Below are 20,283 nucleotides of genomic sequence, written 5' to 3'. Positions count from 1 at the left end.
CTATGCTAGCATTAGCTAGCAAGCTAACATGTTTTCAACTGTAATTATCATACAGAGCTGTGTAGCATACAGAGCTAACATGTGCTAGCTAGCTCTCTAACTGCTAGTTTAGAACAATTAATTCATGCTATTAACAGTTAGCTGACTGTTATCTTTGTATAGATTAATGTTAAATCAACTTTATCTTTCTTTATACACAGCGCATTAGCTAAAATGCTAGCTGTGGTTCAGAACGTAAACCTCCTAAAACGTCTGAGCTAAAGCCAACACAGGACGTTAGCTACAAGAATATAATACAAACCAACAATAATCCTGCAGCTGTTTTTCTTCATTGTGTTTAGTTTCTCAAAGCGCTAACGCAGGTGAGCTAGTCAGCTGGGTCTGTAGGTCCAGGTTGTGCTTAGCTTAGCACAAAGACACGAGCCTAGCTGTGCGTGACGTTGGCTCAAACCAATCAGTCCTGTCTTGAACACTTGTTGAACTATTGATTTGGTATTTTTACAGTTGCACATGTGCAGTAGAGGAATGCGGTCCTGATCGGCTCATTGATCGAGTCCCGACCGTCGGACCACCAATGGAGCTGGACTAGAACTGAACCCTCCAGAGGTCAAAGGTCACCTGCCACCGCGTTGGATCTCCAAAACAACTCCAGCACTTCTCAGAGAACGAGGATCAAAAGCAGAACTTTCTACAGAACCACATATTTAAGCGTATGAATACTAATGAGCTGGCAGGACATGAATATTCATGAGCTGGTAGCACACGGATCAGCTGTTTTCTATGAGACGCTTTTTTATGCAAGTGAAGCCAGCGGCTCGTCCTCATGTTGCCTTGAGGCTAAACCAGGAAGTATCAGGTATGCTAACGGCTCAACCTCAGAACCTCACCTGTAAATAACCACGCTGGGCAACATGGGATACGCAATCAGTTACCACGGCAACCTACACAGCAGCAGGAAGTGGCTGACGGCTAGACTGTCGTTTCGGGACGTTCAGTTTGTTGACGACTCATTCTGAAAATTAGACAATTGTTAAAATATTACAAAATCTAGAACATAAAAATGTATATTTTAAATATTTTTTAAATATATAAAAGTTTTCTCCTCATAAAATCTGATTCACATGATAAAAATCTTTTTAAACGGCACATTTAAAAGTGAAGTTCCTGTAGCCACACCCCTCAGTGATGTCACAGCGCCCTGCAGTACACCTGTAGCCACACCCCTCAGTGATGTCACAGCGCCCTGCAGTACACCTGTAGCCACACCCCTCAGTGATGTCACAGCGCCCTGTAGCCACACCCCTCAGTGATGTCACAGCGCCCTGCAGGACACCTGTAGCCACACCCCTCAGTGATGTCACAGCGCCCTGCAGGACACCTGTAGCCACACCCCTCAGTGATGTCACAGCGCCCTGTAGCCACACCCCTCAGTGATGTCACAGCGCCCTGCAGTACAGCTGTAGCCACACCCCTCAGTGATGTCACAGCGCCCTGTAGCCACACCCCTCAGTGATGTCACAGCGCCCTGCAGGACACCTGTAGCCACACCCCTCAGTGATGTCACAGCGGCGATCAGATTAGTTCTTGAACCTCTTTGCGTTAGCCGGTTACTTCGTGAACATAAAGTAGAAGCTGAGTCATGAAACACGCTGAAGGTCCCGAAACATCCCAACGTCTCTGAAGACCACGACTTCCTCCGGGACCTGGTTCTGGTGCTCACACACCGAGCACCAGAACCAACGGCTTCACTGTCGTCACGGCCTTCTGAGACCTGAACCGGTCCAGACCGCCTCATAGTTTACAGTCCAGTTCAGCCGGGTCTAATCGAGTCTGGTTCAGGCAGGTCTAGTCTGGTTCGGTCTAGTCTGGTTCAGGCTGGTCTAGTCTGGTTCAGGCAGGTCTAGTCTGGCTCGGTCTAGTCTGGTTCAGGCAGGTCTAGTCTGGCTCGGTCTAGTCTGGTTCAGGCTGGTCTAGTCTGGCTCGGTCTAGTCTGGTTCAGGCTGGTCTAGTCTGGCTCGGTCTAGTCTGGTTCAGGCTGGTCTAGTCTGGTTCAGTCTAGTCTGGTTCAGGCAGGTCTAGTCTGGCTCGGTCTAGTCTGGTTCAGGCAGGTCTAGTCTGGCTCGGTCTAGTCTGGTTCAGGCTGGTCTAGTCTGGCTCGGTCTAGTCTGGTTCAGTCTAGTCTGGTTCAGGCTGGTCTAGTCTGGTTCAGGCTGGTCTGGTTCAGGCTGGTCTAGTCTGGCTCGGTCTAGTCTGGTTCAGGCTGGTCTAGTCTGGTTCAGGCTGGTCTAGTCTGGCTCGGTCTAGTCTGGTTCAGGCTGGTCTAGTCTGGTTCAGGCTGGTCTAGTCTGGCTCGGTCTAGTCTGGTTCAGGCTGGTCTAGTCTGGCTCGGTCTAGTCTGGTTCAGGCTGGTCTAGTCTGGTTCGGTCTAGTCTGGTTCAGTCTAGTCTGGTTCAGGCTGGTCTAGTCTGGTTCAGTCTAGTCTGGTTCAGGCTGGTCTAGTCTGGCTCGGTCTAGTCTGGTTCAGGCTGGTCTAGTCTGGTTCAGTCTAGTCTGGTTCAGGCTGGTCTGGTTCAGGCTGGTCTAGTCTGGTTCAGGCTGGTCTAGTCTGGCTCGGTCTAGTCTGGTTCAGGCTGGTCTAGTCTGGCTCGGTCTGGTCTGAAGGAACCTGTAAAGAAGGAGAAGTGGGATCAGAGCTCAGCTCCAGGTTCTGTTGAACCGGATCAGAACCCAGAGATTTACTGTGAAGTCCCTTTTTCTCCAAACACATGATTGTGACACTTGTTCTGATCTGGCGGATCCGGCTTCTCCTCCTCGTGGTTCTTCAGGTTCATCTTCAAACTGTGAAAACAGCTCAACCTCATCTTCCTCCTCATCCTCCTCTTCGTCGCCCTCTGGTCCTCCAGGTTTCACGTCTCTTTGTTTATTATATCGACGACCACAACATTTAGATATTGATATTGAGATTACTCAAATATATCCTAATATATCAAAGAAGAAGCGTTCAGTAAATTAACTTTGAATCCTGTACGTGTGAGTTTGAGGTTTATGTCGCATGTCTGTGAAGAAGCTTCTCACCACTCGACCAATCACAGGCCTCCACGGGAAATAAAGCACTTAAGTGTCCACTCGCCTCCTTCTTTACCCACAATGCAGCTGGCCTGTACTCCTCACAAGGTTATGAATAAACATGTGACGTGTTATTGTTACCAGATATGTTGTCTGCTTCATGTTCCGTCACTTAGGCCCGCCCCTTCCCACCAAATGTATGCTAACGAGCCCCTCTGGAGACGAGCTAGCTAACTAGCCCCTCTGGAGACGAGCTAGCTAACTAGCCCTTCTGGAGACGAGCTAGCTAACTAGCCCCTCTAGAGACTAGCTAGCTAACTAGCCCCTCTGGAGACGAGCTAGCTAACTAGCTCCTCTGGAGACGAGCTAGCTAACTAGCCCCTCTGGAGACTATCTAGCTAACGAGCCCCTCTGGAGACTAGCTGGCTAACGAGCCCCTCTGGAGACTAGCTGGCTAACGAGCCCCTCTGGAGACTAGCTGGCTAACGAGCCCCTCTGGAGACGAGCTAGCTAACTAGCCCCTCTGGAGACGAGCTAGCTAACTAGCCCCTCTGGAGACTAGCTGGCTAACGAGCCCCTCTGGAGACGAGCTAGCTAACTAGCCCCTCTGGAGACGAGCTAGCTAACTAGCCCCTCTGGAGACGATATGATTCCCAGAGAGAACATCGTGGTGCTTCAGAGCTTCATTGTAAACAAAGCATTGTGGAAGCGGCTGACAGGAGCTGTGGTCGGAAGGTCATCGGTGCCTGTCGAAGCGGCAACCCAAGAACCCGGTGGTGGACACCGGGGGTCAGGGAAGCCGTCAAGCTGAAGAAGGAGGCCTACCGGGCCTGGCTGGCCCAGGGGTCTCCTGAAGCAGCTGACAGGTACCGGCAGGCCAGAAGGGCTGCAGCTGCGGTGGTCGCGGAAGCAAAAACTCGGGCATGGGAGGAGTTCGGGGAGGCCATGGAGAAGGACTTTCGGTCGGCCTCAAAGAGGTTCTGGCAAACCGTCCGACGGCTCAGGAAGGGAAAGCAGGGCCTCCCCCAGGCTGTTCTCAGCGTGGGGGGGGGGGCTGCTGACCCGGACAGGGGACATCGTCGGACGGTGGAAAGAACACTTTGAGGAACTCCTAACATGTCCCCTCTAGAGGGGGCAGTGCCTGTAGACTTGGGGGGGGGTCGCACCAATATCCCTGGCAGAGGCCGCTAAGGTTGTTAAAAAGCTCCTTGGTGGCAAGGCGCCGGGGGTGGATGAGATCCGCCCTGAGATGCTGAAGGCGCTGGACATTGTTGGGCTGTCTTGGCTGACACGCCTCTTCAATGTCGCGTGGGGGTCAGGAACAGTGTCCTTGGACTGGCAGACCGGGGTGGTGGTTCCCATTTTCAAAAAGGGGGACCGGAGAGTGTGCTCGAACTATCGTGGAATCACACTTCTCAGCCTCCCTGGGAAAGTTTATGCCAGGGTACTGGAAAGGAGGCTCCGACCGCTGGTCGAACCTCGGACCAGCTCTTCACCCTCGCAAGGGTCCTCGAGGGGTCCTGGGAGTTTGCCCAACCAGTCTTCATGTGTTTTGTGGACTTGGAGAAGGCTTTCGACCGGGTCCCTCTGGGATTGTTGTGGGGGGTGCTGCGGGCGGGGTTCGGACCCGTTGCTACGGGCTATCCGGTCACTGTCGCCTGCAGTAGGAGCTGTGTTCGCATCCTCGGCATTAAGTCAGACACGTTCCCGGTGGGTGTTGGTCTCACCAGGGCTGCCCTTGATCACCGGTCCTGTTTGTGATTTTCATGGACAGGATATCTCGTGCAGCCTGGGGTGGAGCAGGACAGGTTTGGCGGTCTTGGGATCGCCTCTCTTCTGTTTGCAGATGATGTGGTCCTGTTAGCCTCCTCAGACCGTGACCTCCGGCACTCACTGGGCGTTTTCTGCCGAGTGTGAAGCGGCAGGGATGAGAGTCAGCACCGCCAAATCTGAGGCCGTGGTGCTCTGCCGGAAACCGTGGATTGCTCCTCCAGGTGGGGACAGAGCGCCCCAAGCGAAGGAGTTCAAGTATCTCGGGGTCTTGTTCACAGTGAGGGTAAGATGGAGCGGAGATCGACAGGCGGATCGGTGCAGCTGCAGCAGTAAAACAGGCGCTGTACCGGTCCGTCTTGGTGAAGAGAGCTGAGCCGAAGGCGAAGCTCTCAATTACTGGTCGGTCACGTTCCAATCCTCACCTATGGTCACGAACTTTGGGTAGTGACCGAAAGAACGAGGTCGCGAATACAGGCGGCCAAAATGAGTTTCCTCCGTCGGGTGGCCGGGCTCAGCCTTAGAGATCGGGTAAGGAGCTCGGACATCAGGAGGGAGCTTGGAGTCGAGCCGCTACTCCTTCGCATCGAAAGGAGTCAGCTGAGGTGGTTCGGGCATCTGATTCGGACGCCTCCTGGACGCCTCCCGTTAGAGGTTTTCCAGGCACGTCCTACTGGGAGGAGACCCCGGGGAAGACCCAGGACACGCTGGAGGGATTACATCTCCCGGCTGGCCTGGGAACGCCTCGGGATCCCCCACAATGAGCTGGAAAGTGTTTCGGGCGAGAGGGAAGTCTGGGTCGACCTGCTGGGTCTGCTGCCCCCAAGACCCGACCCCGGAATAAGCGGATGAGAATGGATGGATGGATGGAAACAAAGACACATCGATGGAACAGAAGACTTTTAATTCTCGACTCTTGACAACGCTAAATTATTTTTTAATGTACCAACACAGAGGCTCCGCCCCCTACAGCATGACACGTCTTCGCATGATTAATAACGTTCATGTTTTGGGGTCTGGTGGTCTGGATGGTCCCTTCTCATTGGCTGCAGGGGTTGGCCACCCTGGCGGTGAACAGCAGGCTGTTGATGGTGGACTCTCTGATGAGCAGCAGGAACGGCCGGTTGGCCATGAACACCTCGCGGTTCAAGTTGAAGGAGCGACCGACGGCCACGACGGCGGTGGCCGCCGCCGCCTCGCTGCCCTCCTCGTTCACCTGAGACCACAACACAACATTCAGGGTCCCCGGGCTGACCCCGGGTCAGGGTCCCCCGGGCTGACCCCGGGTCAGGGTCCCCGGGCTGACCCCCTGTCCATCAGTGACTAACCTCCAGAAAGGCTTTATGGAAGGCGTCTGATATGTGGAGACCTTCACTTCCGTCCTCCAACATCCCTGAAACAACAAACAAACAAACAACAAACAAAGTTTCTGAAAGCTGCACTTTAACTTCTCAAACAGAAACAATTTCCTCCTGGTACCTGAACGCCCCACGCTCTCTTCCTGGTACCTGAATGCCCCACGCTCTCCTCCTGGTACCTGAACGCCCCACGCTCTCCTCCTGGTTCCTGAACGCCTCACGCTCTCTTCCTGGTACCTGAACGCCTCACGCTCTCCTCCTGGTACCTGAAGGCCCCACGCTCTCCTCCTGGTACCTGAAGGCCCCACGCTCTCCTCCTGGTACCTGAACACCCCACGCTCTCTTCCTGTTTCCTGAACGCCTCACGCTCTCTTCCTGGTGCCTGAACGCCTCACGCTCTCTTCCTGGTACCTGAACGCCCCACGCTCTCCTCCTGGTACCTGAACGCCCCACGCTCTCCTCCTGGTACCTGAACGCCCCACGCTCTCCTCCTGGTACCTGAATGCCCCACGCTCTCCTCCTGGTACCTGAATGCCCCACGCTCTCCTCCTGGTTCCTGAATGCCCCACGCTCTCCTCCTGGTTCCTGAACGCCCCACGCTCTCCTCCTGGTACCTGAACACCCCACGCTCTCCTGGTTCCTGAACGCCCCACGCTCTCCTGGTTCCTGAAGGCCCCACGCTCTCTTCCTGGTACCTGAATGCCCCACGCTCTCCTCCTGGTACCTGAATGCCCCACGCTCTCCTCCTGGTACCTGAACACCCCACGCTCTCCTCCTGGTTCCTGAACGCCTCACGCTCTCTTCCTGGTACCTGAACCCCTCACGCTCTCCTCCTGGTACCTGAACGCCTCACGCTCTCTTCCTGGTACCTGAACGCCTCACGCTCTCTTCCTGGTACCTGAACGCCTCACGCTCTCTTCCTGGTACCTGAACGCCCCACGCTCTCTTCCTGGTACCTGAACGCCCCACGCTCTCCTCCTGGTACCTGAACGCCCCACGCTCTCCTCCTGGTACCTGAATGCCCCACGCTCTCCTCCTGGTACCTGAATGCCCCACGCTCTCCTCCTGGTTCCTGAATGCCCCACGCTCTCCTGGTTCCTGAACGCCCCACGCTCTCCTCCTGGTACCTGAACGCCCCACGCTCTCCTGGTTCCTGAACGCCCCACGCTCTCTTCCTGGTACCTGAACGCCCCACGCTCTCCTCCTGGTACCTGAACGCCCCACGCTCTCCTGGTTCCTGAACGCCTCACGCTCTCTTCCTGGTACCTGAACCCCTCACGCTCTCCTCCTGGTACCTGAACGCCTCACGCTCTCTTCCTGGTACCTGAACGCCTCACGCTCTCTTCCTGGTACCTGAACGCCCCACGCTCTCTTCCTGGTACCTGAACGCCCCACGCTCTCCTCCTGGTACCTGAACGCCCCACGCTCTCCTCCTGGTACCTGAATGCCCCACGCTCTTCTGGTTCCTGAACACCCCACGCTCTCCTCCTGGTTCCTGAAGGCCCCACGCTCTCCTCCTGGTTCCTGAAGGCCCCACGCTCTCCTCCTGGTACCTGAATACCCCACGCTCTCCTGGTTCCTGAACGCCCCACACTCTCCTCCTGGTCCCTGAAGGCCCCACGCTCTCCTCCTGGTTCCTGAACGCCCCACGCTCTCCTCCTGGTCCCTGAAGGCCCCACGCTGTCCTCCTGGTCCCTGAAGGCCCCACGCTGTTCTCCCAAACGGGGGGAGGAGCCTCACCTGGCAGGCTGGCCCTCTCGGGGCTGAACAGGTCCGTCAGGCCCATGTCCTGCAGCTTCTCCTTCAGGCTGAAGCCGTCCTCCACCCTGAAGCGCGGCACGTGGACCGACACCGTGGTCTCCTGCATCGCGTCCAGCCAGGAGGTCAGGCGGGTCAGGTCCAGACTCTCCTCCAGCTGCACACAACACCACCAGGGTTCATCATCTGGTTCTCGATTAACGAGATAACTGAGCCGATCGGCGTGGGTAACCCGCTCACCTGGCGGAGCGGCGTGCCTCTGTTGGGCAGGATGATCACCATGGTGATGTCGTCTCCGCGGTACGGCATCTCCAGCAGCTGCACCTGGTCGTCGGGGAAGTACCGGTACCTGAACCGGGCCTCCTGGTACATCATGTGGACCGAGCAGGTCAGTGATTGGCTGACGAGGAAGTCGGCGCTGTAGACGTTGTCTTTGTCGAACTTGTTCTTCCACTGACCCTGAGAGTAACAACAACAACAACAACAACAGTTGCATTATTCCACCAACTGAAAGTGAAGAGTAATTATAGTTATGGTGTTACCGCCCAAACCAGGGTTCACCTGTTAAGGTTGTTACAAGTGCTACGCTACCGCCGCTACGCTACCTACGCTACCGCCGCTATGCTACGCTACCGCCGCTACGCTACCTACGCTAGCTACCGCCGCTACGCTACCTACGCTACCGCCGCTACGCTACCGCCGCTACGCTACCGCCGCTATGCTACGCTACCGCCGCTACGCTACCTACCACCGCCACGCTACCGCTCGCCACGCCACGCTATGCTACGCCATGCTACGCCACGCTACGCACCACGCTACGCCTACGCCACGCTACCTACGCCGCCCCACATACGCTAACGCTGCTAGGCTACCGCCGGTAGGTTAGTGGTGGTGTTACTACGGTAGCGTGACGCTACAAGTTCATAGTTCTGACGATAATTTAAATCTTGATACGATTGAGACTCTTTCTTTCTGAGCCTCGGGGGCCGGGCCGGGACCTGCAGTACCAGAAGCAGCCTCGCGGCTCCGGCGTGGAAGAGGTCCAGGCTCCGGTACCTTGAAGTAGATGGTGTTGACGAGCACCAGCATGGTGCTGGAGTCCAGCGCCCCCTCTGGCAGCGTGTCCTGGATCAGGTTCTCCGTCTGGTTGGAGATCCAGTTGTTAATGGTGACTCGGGCCTTCTCCGGGTCCTCCTGCAGCACAGAACCGCCGTGATGAGTCTAACCTCTCAGGGTCTTTGAGGTCCAGGAGGCGGCTGCACCACAGGTCACCTTGAAGTTCAGCGGCAGCAGCTTGGCCCCGTACACCGTCTCACTGATGTCCTGGTAGGTCTCGTTGAAGACCAGCGTCTGGTCCCCGAACAGCCGGTTGGCGGAGATGAGCTCCGTGGTGGCGTCCTTCTTCCGGTACAGACGGCAGTTGAGTTTGGCGAAGAAGAAGTGGACCTGGTCCGAGGTCTTGTCCTTGATGGTGTCGAACTGGAACACCTGCACACGGGTCGGAGCTCCAGGACATGAACGATCGGATCAATAACAACGATCGGACCGACCTCCGTGATCAATAACAACGATCGGACCGACCTCCGTGATCAATAACAACGATGGGACCGACCTCCGTGATCAATAACAACGATGGGACCGACCTCCGTGATCAATAACAACGATGGGACCGACCTCCGTGATCAATAACAACGATGGGACCCACCTCCGTGATCAATAACAACGATGGGACCGACCTCCGTGATCAATAACAACGATGGGACCGACCTCCGTGATCAATAACAACGATGGGACCGACCTCCGTGATCAATAACAACGATGGGACCGACCTCCGTGATCAATAACAACGATGGGACCGACCTTCGTGATCAATAACAACGATGGGACCGACCTCCGTGATCAATAACAACGATGGGACCGACCTCCGTGATCAATAACAATGATGGGACCCACCTCCGTGATCAATAACAACGATGGGACCGACCTCCGTGATCAATAACAACGATGGGACCCACCTCCGTGATCAATAACAACGATGGGACCGACCTCCGTGATCAATAACAACGATGGGACCGACCTCCGTGATCAATAACGCGATGGGACCGACCTCCGTGATCAATAACAACGATGGGACCGACCTCCGTGATCAATAACGGCGATGGGACCGACCTCCGTGATCAATAACAACGATGGGACCGACCTCCGTGATCAATAACAACGATGGGACCGACCTCCGTGATCAATAACAACGATGGGACCGACCTCCGTGATCAATAACAACGATGGGACCGACCTCCGTGATCAATAACAACGATGGGACCGACCTCCGTGATCAATAACGGCGATGGGACCGACCTCCGTGATCAATAACAACGATGGGACCGACCTCCGTGATCAATAACGGCGATGGGACCGACCTCCGTGATCAATAACAACGATGGGACCGACCTCCGTGATCAATAACAACGATGGGACCGACCTCCGTGATCAATAACGGCGATGGGACCGACCTCCGTGATCAATAACAACGATGGGACCGACCTCCGTGATCAATAACAACGATGGGACCGACCTCCGTGATCAATAACGGCGATGGGACCGACCTCCGTGATCAATAACGGCGATGGGACCGACCTCCGTGATCAATAACAACGATGGGACCGACCTCCGTGATCAATAACGGCGATGGGACCGACCTCCGTGATCAATAACAACGATGGGACCGACCTCCGTGATCAATAACGGCGATGAGACCGACCTCCGTGATCAATAACAACGATGGGACCGACCTCCGTGATCAATAACAACGATGGGACCGACCTCCGTGATCAATAACAACGATGGGACCGACCTCCGTGATCAATAACAACGATGGGACCGACCTCCGTGATCAATAACAACGATGGGACCGACCTCCGTGATCAATAACGGCGATCGGACCGACCTCCGTGATCAATAACAACGATGGGACCGACCTCCTTGATCAATAACGACGATGGGACCGACCTCCGTGATCAATAACGACGATGGAACCGACCTCCGTGATCAATAACAACGATGGGACCGACCTCCGTGATCAATAACAACGATGGGACCGACCTCCGTGATCAATAACAACGATGGGACCGACCTCCGTGATCAATAACAACGATGGGACCGACCTCCGTGATCAATAACGGCGATGGGACCGACCTCCGTGATCAATAACGGCGATGGGACCGACCTCCGTGATCAATAACGCGATGGGACCGACCTCCGTGATCAATAACGGCGATGGGACCGACCTCCGTGATCAATAACGCGATGGGACCGACCTCCGTGATCAATAACGCGATGGGACCGACCTCCGTGATCAATAACGCGATGGGACCGACCTCCGTGATCAATAACAACGATGGGACCGACCTCCGTGATCAATAACGCGATGGGACCGACCTCCGTGATCAATAACGCGATGGGACCGACCTCCGTGATCAATAACGCGATGGACCGACCTCCGTGATCAATAACGCGATGGGACCGACCTCCGTGATCAATAACGCGATGGGACCGACCTCCGTGATCAATAACGCGATGGGACCGACCTCCGTGATCAATAACAACGATGGGACCGACCTCCGTGATCAATAACGCGATGGGACCGACCTCCGTGATCAATAACAACGATGGGACCGACCTCCGTGATCAATAACGCGATGGACCGACCTCCGTGATCAATAACAACGATGGGACCGACCTCCGTGATCAATAACGCGATGGGACCGACCTCCGTGATCAATAACGCGATGGGACCGACCTCCGTGATCAATAACGCGATGGGACCGACCTCCGTGATCAATAACGCGATGGGACCGACCTCCGTGATCAATAACGCGATGGGACCGACCTCCGTGATCAATAACGCGATGGGACCGACCTCCGTGATCAATAACGCGATGGGACCGACCTCCGTGATCAATAACGCGATGGGACCGACCTCCGTGATCAATAACGCGATGGGACCGACCTCCGTGATCAATAACGCGATGGGACCGACCTCCGTGATCAATAACGCGATGGGACCGACCTCCGTGATCAATAACGCGATGGGACCGACCTCCGTGATCAATAACGCGATGGGACCGACCTCCGTGATCAATAACGCGATGGGACCGACCTCCGTGATCAATAACGCGATGGGACCGACCTCCGTGATCAATAACGGCGATGGGACCGACCTCCGTGATCAATAACGCGATGGACCGACCTCCGTGATCAATAACGCGATGGGACCGACCTCCGTGATCAATAACGCGATGGGACCGACCTCCGTGATCAATAACGCGATGGGACCGACCTCCGTGATCAATAACGCGATGGGACCGACCTCCGTGATCAATAACGCGATGGGACCGACCTCCGTGATCAATAACGGCGATGGGACCGACCTCCGTGATCAATAACGCGATGGGACCGACCTCCGTGATCAATAACGCGATGGGACCGACCTCCGTGATCAATAACGCGATGGGACCGACCTCCGTGATCAATAACAACGATGGGACCGACCTCCGTGATCAATAACGCGATGGGACCGACCTCCGTGATCAATAACGCGATGGACCGACCTCCGTGATCAATAACGCGATGGGACCGACCTCCGTGATCAATAACAACGATGGGACCGACCTCCGTGATCAATAACGCGATGGACCGACCTCCGTGATCAATAACGCGATGGGACCGACCTCCGTGATCAATAACGGCGATGGGACCGACCTCCGTGATCAGTAACGGCGATGGGACCGACCTCCGTGATCAATAACAACGATGGGACCGACCTCCGTGATCAATAACAACGATGGGACCGACCTCCGTGATCAATAACGGCGATGGGACCGACCTCCGTGATCAATAACGGCGATGGGACCGACCTCCGTGATCAATAACAACGATGGGACCGACCTCCGTGATCAATAACAACGATGGGACCGACCTCCGTGATCAATAACAACGATGGGACCGACCTCCGTGATCAATAACAACGATGGGACCGACCTCCGTGATCAATAACGCGATGGGACCGACCTCCGTGATCAATAACAACGATGGGACCGACCTCCGTGATCAATAACGCGATGGGACCGACCTCCGTGATCAATAACGGCGATGGGACCGACCTCCGTGATCAATAACGCGATGGGACCGACCTCCGTGATCAATAACAACGATGGGACCGACCTCCGTGATCAATAACGGCGATGGGACCGACCTCCGTGATCAATAACAACGATGGGACCGACCTCCGTGATCAATAACAACGATGGGACCGACCTCCGTGATCAATAACGGCGATGGGACCGACCTCCGTGATCAATAACAACGATGGGACCGACCTCCGTGATCAATAACAACGATGGGACCGACCTCCGTGATCAATAACAACGCGATGGGACCGACCTCCGTGATCAATAACAACGATGGGACCGACCTCCGTGATCAATAACGCGATGGGACCGACCTCCGTGATCAATAACAACGATGGGACCGACCTCCGTGATCAATAACAACGATGGGACCGACCTCCGTGATCAATATCGATGGGACCGACCTCCGTGATCAATAACAACGATGGGACCGACCTCCGTGATCAATAACAACGATGGGACCGACCTCCGTGATCAATAACAACGATGGGACCGACCTCCGTGATCAATAACGCGATGGGACCGACCTCCGTGATCAATAACGCGATGGGACCGACCTCCGTGATCAATAACGGCGATGGGACCGACCTCCGTGATCAATAACAACGATGGGACCGACCTCCGTGATCAATAACGCGATGGGACCGACCTCCGTGATCAATAACAACGATGGGACCGACCTCCGTGATCAATAACGCGATGGGACCGACCTCCGTGATCAATAACGCGATGGGACCGACCTCCGTGATCAATAACGCGATGGGACCGACCTCCGTGATCAATAACGATGGGACCGACCTCCGTGATCAATAACGCGATGGGACCGACCTCCGTGATCAATAACGCGATGGGACCGACCTCCGTGATCAATAACGCGATGGGACCGACCTCCGTGATCAATAACAACGATGGGACCGACCTCCGTGATCAATAACGCGATGGGACCGACCTCCGTGATCAATAACAACGATGGGACCGACCTCCGTGATCAATAACGCGATGGGACCGACCTCCGTGATCAATAACGCGATGGGACCGACCTCCGTGATCAATAACGCGATGGGACCGACCTCCGTGATCAGAGACAGCGATGGGACCGACCTCCGTGATCAATAACGGCGATGGGACCGACCTCCGTGATCAATAACGCGATGGGACCGACCTCCGTGATCAATAACGATGGGACCGACCTCCGTGATCAATAACGCGATGGGACCGACCTCCGTGATCAATAACGCGATGGGACCGACCTCCGTGATCAATAACGCGATGGGACCGACCTCCGTGATCAATAACGCGATGGACCGACCTCCGTGATCAATAACGCGATGGGACCGACCTCCGTGATCAATAACGCGATGGGACCGACCTCCGTGATCAATAACGGCGATGGGACCGACCTCCGTGATCAGTAACGGCGATGGGACCGACCTCCGTGATCACGAACAACGATGGGACCGACCTCCGTGATCAATAACGGCGATGGGACCGACCTCCGTGATCAATAACGGCGATGGGACCGACCTCCGTGATCAATAACGGCGATGGGACCGACCTCCGTGATCAATAACAACGATGGGACCGACCTCCGTGATCAATAACGGCGATGGGACCGACCTCCGTGATCAATAACGGCGATGGGACCGACCTCCGTGATCAAACGCGATGGGACCGACCTCCGTGATCAATAACGGCGATGGGACCGACCTCCGTGATCAATAACGGCGATGGGACCGACCTCCGTGATCAATAACGGCGATGGGACCGACCTCCGTGATCAATAACAGATGGGACCGACCTCCGTGATCAATAACGCGATGGGACCGACCTCCGTGATCAATAACGCGATGGGACCGACCTCCGTGATCAATAACAACGATGGGACCGACCTCCGTGATCAATAACGGCGATGGGACCGACCTCCGTGATCAATAACGGCGATGGGACCGACCTCCGTGATCAATAACGGCGATGGGACCGACCTCCGTGATCAATAACAACGATGGGACCGACCTCCGTGATCAATAACGGCGATGGGACCGACCTCCGTGATCAATAACAACGATGGGACCGACCTCCGTGATCAATAACGCGATGGGACCGACCTCCGTGATCAATAACAACGATGGGACCGACCTCCGTGATCAATAACAACGATGGGACCGACCTCCGTGATCAATAACGCGATGGGACCGACCTCCGTGATCAATAACAACGATGGGACCGACCTCCGTGATCAATAACGGCGATGGGACCGACCTCCGTGATCAATAACAACGATGGGACCGACCTCCGTGATCAATAACAACGATGGGACCGACCTCCGTGATCAATAACGCGATGGGACCGACCTCCGTGATCAATAACGCGATGGGACCGACCTCCGTGATCAATAACGCGATGGGACCGACCTCCGTGATCAATAACAACGATGGGACCGACCTCCGTGATCAATAACGCGATGGGACCGACCTCCGTGATCAATAACGCGATCGGACCGACCTCCGTGATCAATAACAACGATGGGACCGACCTCCGTGATCAATAACAACGATGGGACCGACCTCCGTGATCAATAACGGCGATGGGACCGACCTCCGTGATCAATAACAACGATGGGACCGACCTCCGTGAACAATAACAGCGATGGGACCGACCTCCGTGATCAATAACGATGGGACCGACCTCCGTGATCATGCAACGATGGGACCGACCTCGTGATCAATAACGCGATGGGACCGACCTCCGTGATCAATAACAACGATGGGACCGACCTCCGTGATCAATAACGGCGATGGGACCGACCTCCGTGATCAATAACAACGATGGGACCGACCTCCGTGATCAATAACAACGATGGGACCGACCTCCGTGATCAATAACAACGATGGGACCGACCTCCGTGATCAATAACGGCGATGGGACCGACCTCCGTGATCAATAACAACGATGGGACCGACCTCCGTGATCAATAACAACGATGGGACCGACCTCCGTGATCAATAACAACGATGGGACCGACCTCCGTGATCAATAACAACGATGGGACCGACCTCCGTGATCAATAACGCGATGGGACCGACCTCCGTGATCAATAACGGCGATGGGACCGACCTCCGTGATCAATAACGGCGATGGGACCGACCTCCGTGATCAATAACGCGATGGGACCGACCTCCGTGATCAATAACGCGATGGGACCGACCTCCGTGATCAATAACGCGATGGGACCGACCTCCGTGATCAATAACGCGATGGGACCGACCTCCGTGATCAATAACGCGATGGGACCGACCTCCGTGATCAATAACGCGATGGACCGACCTCCGTGATCAATAACGCGATGGGACCGACCTCCGTGATCAATAACAACGATGGGACCGACCTCCGTGATCAATAACGCGATGGGACCGACCTCCGTGATCAATAACGCGATGGGACCGACCTCCGTGATCAATAACGCGATGGGACCGACCTCCGTGATCAATAACGCGATGGGACCGACCTCCGTGATCAATAACGCGATGGACCGACCTCCATGATCAATAACGCGATGGACCGACCTCCATGATCTGCTGCAGCGTGCGGTTGCAGGCGCCCAGCTTGGTCATGGCGAAGGCCGTGGAGATGCTGATGGGCGCCATGAACACGTTGCGCTCCGGCGCCCGGTCCCGGCCGAGCCGGCGGAGCAGCGCCAGGGCGAAGCGCGCGTTGGCGCGGGACAGCGCCCACACGCGGGGGTTGGTGGCCCCGGGGACGGGCCGGGGCCCCGGGGTCGGGCCCTCGGGGCCCTCGGGGCCGCGGTAGCTGCAGCGCGGCTCCAGGGGGAGGTCTCTGGGTTTGGCGGCGCAGATGTCCGGACGGAGGGCGAAGGAGGCGGGCAGCAACGCCACGAGCAACAGCCAATCGGCAGCCCTCATTCTGCACATGGCCAATCAGAGGAGGGTTAACATGCGAGCGGCTCAGGTGACGCCTCAGCTTACATGGACAGAAACAAAAAACACTCAAATAAGTCGTAAACATAACAAACAGTTTCAGAATCAGAGACTTTAAAAACAACAGATTCACTTCAGAATGTTTAGTTTGACGAGATTATTGATTTTTGATCAGAGAAAAGTTTCTTCAGTTTTCAGATGGAACTCACCTCATCGTCCGATCAAGTGGAACAAAAGGTTGGTTAGTATTCTGATTTAGTTCTGAAGATTAAAAACAACAACAACAGCCATGAAGCAGAGGACGGGGAGAGAAGCTGCTCACCTGAACGCTGCTCTCAGGTCAGTGGCCTGCAGCGCAAGCAGGGTCAACAAGCTGCAGCGGTGTGTTCAGGGACGTTGTGTTCAGGGACAAGCTGCAGCGGTGTGTTCAGGGACGTTGTGTTCAGGGACAAGCTGCAGCGGTGTGTTCAGGGACGTTGTGTTCAGGGACGTTGTGTTCAGGGACAAGCTGCAGCGGTGTGTTCAGGGACGTTGTGTTCAGGGACAAGCTGCAGCGGTGTGTTCAGGACGTTGTGTTCAGGACGTTGTGTTCAGGACAAGCTGCAGCGGTGTGTTCAGGACGTTGTGTTCGGACAAGCTGCAGCGTGTGACATTGTGTTCAGGGACAAGCTGCAGCGGTGTGTTCAGGGACATTGTGTTCAGGGACAAGCTGCAGCGGTGTGTTCAGGGACGTTGTGTTCAGGGACAAGCTGCAGCGGTGTGTTCAGGGACATTGTGTTCAGGGACAAGCTGCAGCGGTGTGTTCAGGGACTTCCAACAAAGTCGATCAAATGTCCTCTTGTCCAGCTTAAATTAACGAGATGATTGACCAAAGGCTGATCGTTATTTAAACTTCAGTTCAGGATGTTTCTCGTTGTGTTCAGGACAAGCTGCAGCGGTGTTCAGGACATTGTGTTCAGAGATAAGCTGCAGCTGTGTGTTCAGGCTGTGTTCAGGGACAAGCTGCAGCTAGTGTCACATTGTGTGCATCTGTATCATAGAGATAACACATGTTGTTCTCCTGGTGTCCACTAGGGCATCACTCACTGTATTATTAACGAGATGATTGTGGTTCCACTCAAGGGCTGATCCGAGATAACACATGTTGTTCTCCTGGTGTCCACTAGGACATCACTACTGTCAGTATAGAGATAACACATGTTGTTCTCCTGGTGTCCACTAGGGCATCACTACTGTATCATAGAGATAACACATGTTGTTCTCCTGGTGTCCACTAGGGCATCACTACTGTATTATAGAGATAACACATGTTGTTCTCCTGGTGTCCACTAGGGCATCACTACTGTATTATAGAGATAACACATGTTGTTCTCCTGGTGTCCACTAGGGCATCACTACTGTATCATAGAGATAACACATGTTGTTCTCCTGGTGTCCACTAGGGCATCACTACTGTATCATAGAGATAACACATGTTGTTCTCCTGGTGTCCACTAGGGCATCACTACTGTATTATAGAGATAACACATGTTGTTCTCCTGGTGTCCACTAGGGCATCACTACTGTATTATAGAGATAACACATGTTGTTCTCCTGGTGTCCACTAGGGCATCACTACTGTATTATAGAGATAACACATGTTGTTCTCCTGGTGTCCACTAGGGCATCACTACTGTATTATAGAGATAACACATGTTGTTCTCCTGGTGTCCACTAGGGCATCACTACTGTATTATAGAGATAACACATGTTGTTCTCCTGGTGTCCACTAGGGCATCACTACTGTATTATAGAGATAACACATGTTGTTCTCCTGGTGTCCACTAGGGCATCACTACTGTATTATAGAGATAACACATGTTGTTCTCCTGGTGTCCACTAGGGCATCACTACTGTATCATAGAGATAACACATATTGTTCTCCTGGTGTCCACTAGGGACATCACTACTGTATTATAGAGATAACACATGTTGTTCTCCTGGTGTCCACTAGGGGCATCACTACTGTATTATAGAGATAACACATGTTGTTCTCCTGGTGTCCACTAGGGCATCACTACTGTATTATAGAGATAACACATGTAGTTCTCCTGGTGTCCACTAGGGCATCACTACTGTATTATAGAGATAACACATGTTGTTCTCCTGGTGTCCACTAGGGACATCACTACTGTATTATAGAGATAACACATGTTGTTCTCCTGGTGTCCACTAGGGGCATCACTACTGTATTATAGAGATAACACATGTTGTTCTCCTGGTGTCCACTAGGGCATCACTACTGTATTATAGAGATAACACATGTTGTTCTCCTGGTGTCCACTAGGGCATCACTACTGTATTATAGAGATAACACATGTTGTTCTCCTGGTGTCCACTAGGGCATCACTACTGTATTATAGAGATAACACATGTTGTTCTCCTGGTGTCCACTAGGGCATCACTACTGTATTATAGAGATAACACATGTTGTTCTCCTGGTGTCCACTAGGGCATCACTACTGTATTATAGAGATAACACATGTTGTTCTCCTGGTGTCCACTAGGGCATCACTACTGTATTATAGAGATAACATGTTGTTCTCCTGGTGTCCACTAGGGCATCACTACTGTATTATAGAGATAATACATGTTGTTCTCCTGGTGTCCACTAGGCGCATCACTACTGTATTATAGTCATAACACATGTTGTTCTCCTGGTGTCCACTAGGGCATCACTACTGTATTATAGAGATAACACATGTAGTTCTCCTGGTGTCCACTAGGGCATCACTACTGTATTATAGAGATAACACATGTTGTTCTCCTGGTGTCCACTAGGGGCATCACTACTGTATCATAGAGATAACACATGTAGTTCTCCTGGTGTCCACTAGGGGCATCACTACTGTATTATAGAGATAACACATGTTGTTCTCCTGGTGTCCACTAGGGGCATCACTACTGTATCATAGAGATAACACATGTAGTTCTCCTGGTGTCCACTAGGGGCATCACTACTGTATTATAGAGATAACACATGTTGTTCTCCTGGTGTCCACTAGGGGCATCACTACTGTATTATAGAGATAACACATGTTGTTCTCCTGGTGTCCACTAGGGGCATCACTACTGTATTATAGAGATAACACATGTTGTTCTCCTGGTGTCCACTAGGGGCATCACTACTGTATTATAGAGATAACACATGTTGTTCTCCTGGTGTCCACT

The 20,283-nt window shown here is 54.0% G+C and overlaps 1 protein-coding gene and 3 long non-coding RNA genes across 6 annotated transcripts; all 4 read right to left on the bottom strand.

Moving 5' to 3' along the window:
* Positions 1-5,721: 5,721 nt before the first annotated feature.
* Positions 5,722-17,487, bottom strand: serpinc1 (serpin peptidase inhibitor, clade C (antithrombin), member 1). Of its 3 annotated transcripts, none has more exons than XM_056415326.1 (8): positions 17,396-17,487; positions 16,702-17,059; positions 9,225-9,440; positions 9,009-9,146; positions 8,193-8,411; positions 7,935-8,109; positions 6,165-6,229; positions 5,722-6,052 (listed from the first exon to the last, which is right to left on the bottom strand). In XM_056415326.1, exons 2-8 carry the CDS (start codon positions 17,056-17,058, stop codon positions 5,876-5,878), a joined length of 1,347 nt encoding a protein of 448 aa, XP_056271301.1. In that variant the 5' UTR covers position 17,059; positions 17,396-17,487; the 3' UTR covers positions 5,722-5,875. The 3 variants fall into 3 exon arrangements, with proteins under 3 accessions (XP_056271301.1, XP_056271299.1, XP_056271300.1); XM_056415324.1 differs by lacking the exon at positions 17,396-17,487 and adding an exon at positions 17,283-17,389 and having other exon boundaries at positions 16,702-17,116; XM_056415325.1 differs by lacking the exon at positions 17,396-17,487 and adding an exon at positions 17,283-17,389.
* Positions 12,169-13,338, bottom strand: LOC130194351 (uncharacterized). The gene is made up of 3 exons (XR_008831824.1): positions 12,866-13,338; positions 12,470-12,834; positions 12,169-12,228 (listed from the first exon to the last, which is right to left on the bottom strand). It is a non-coding gene; the product is annotated as an uncharacterized LOC130194351 (long non-coding RNA).
* LOC130194353 (uncharacterized) lies at positions 13,980-15,042 on the bottom strand. The gene is made up of 3 exons (XR_008831826.1): positions 14,997-15,042; positions 14,419-14,477; positions 13,980-14,118 (listed from the first exon to the last, which is right to left on the bottom strand). It is a non-coding gene; the product is annotated as an uncharacterized LOC130194353 (long non-coding RNA).
* LOC130194352 (uncharacterized) lies at positions 15,116-16,322 on the bottom strand. The gene is made up of 3 exons (XR_008831825.1): positions 16,284-16,322; positions 15,882-16,252; positions 15,116-15,610 (listed from the first exon to the last, which is right to left on the bottom strand). It is a non-coding gene; the product is annotated as an uncharacterized LOC130194352 (long non-coding RNA).
* Positions 17,488-20,283: the final 2,796 nt, after the last annotated feature.

This window comes from Pseudoliparis swirei, chromosome 5 (assembly GCF_029220125.1).
Source record: "Pseudoliparis swirei isolate HS2019 ecotype Mariana Trench chromosome 5, NWPU_hadal_v1, whole genome shotgun sequence".
Lineage (NCBI taxonomy): Eukaryota > Metazoa > Chordata > Actinopteri > Perciformes > Liparidae > Pseudoliparis > Pseudoliparis swirei.
Note: the sequence above shows the minus strand (reverse complement) of the source record. Positions and strands in the feature narration are given on the sequence as shown.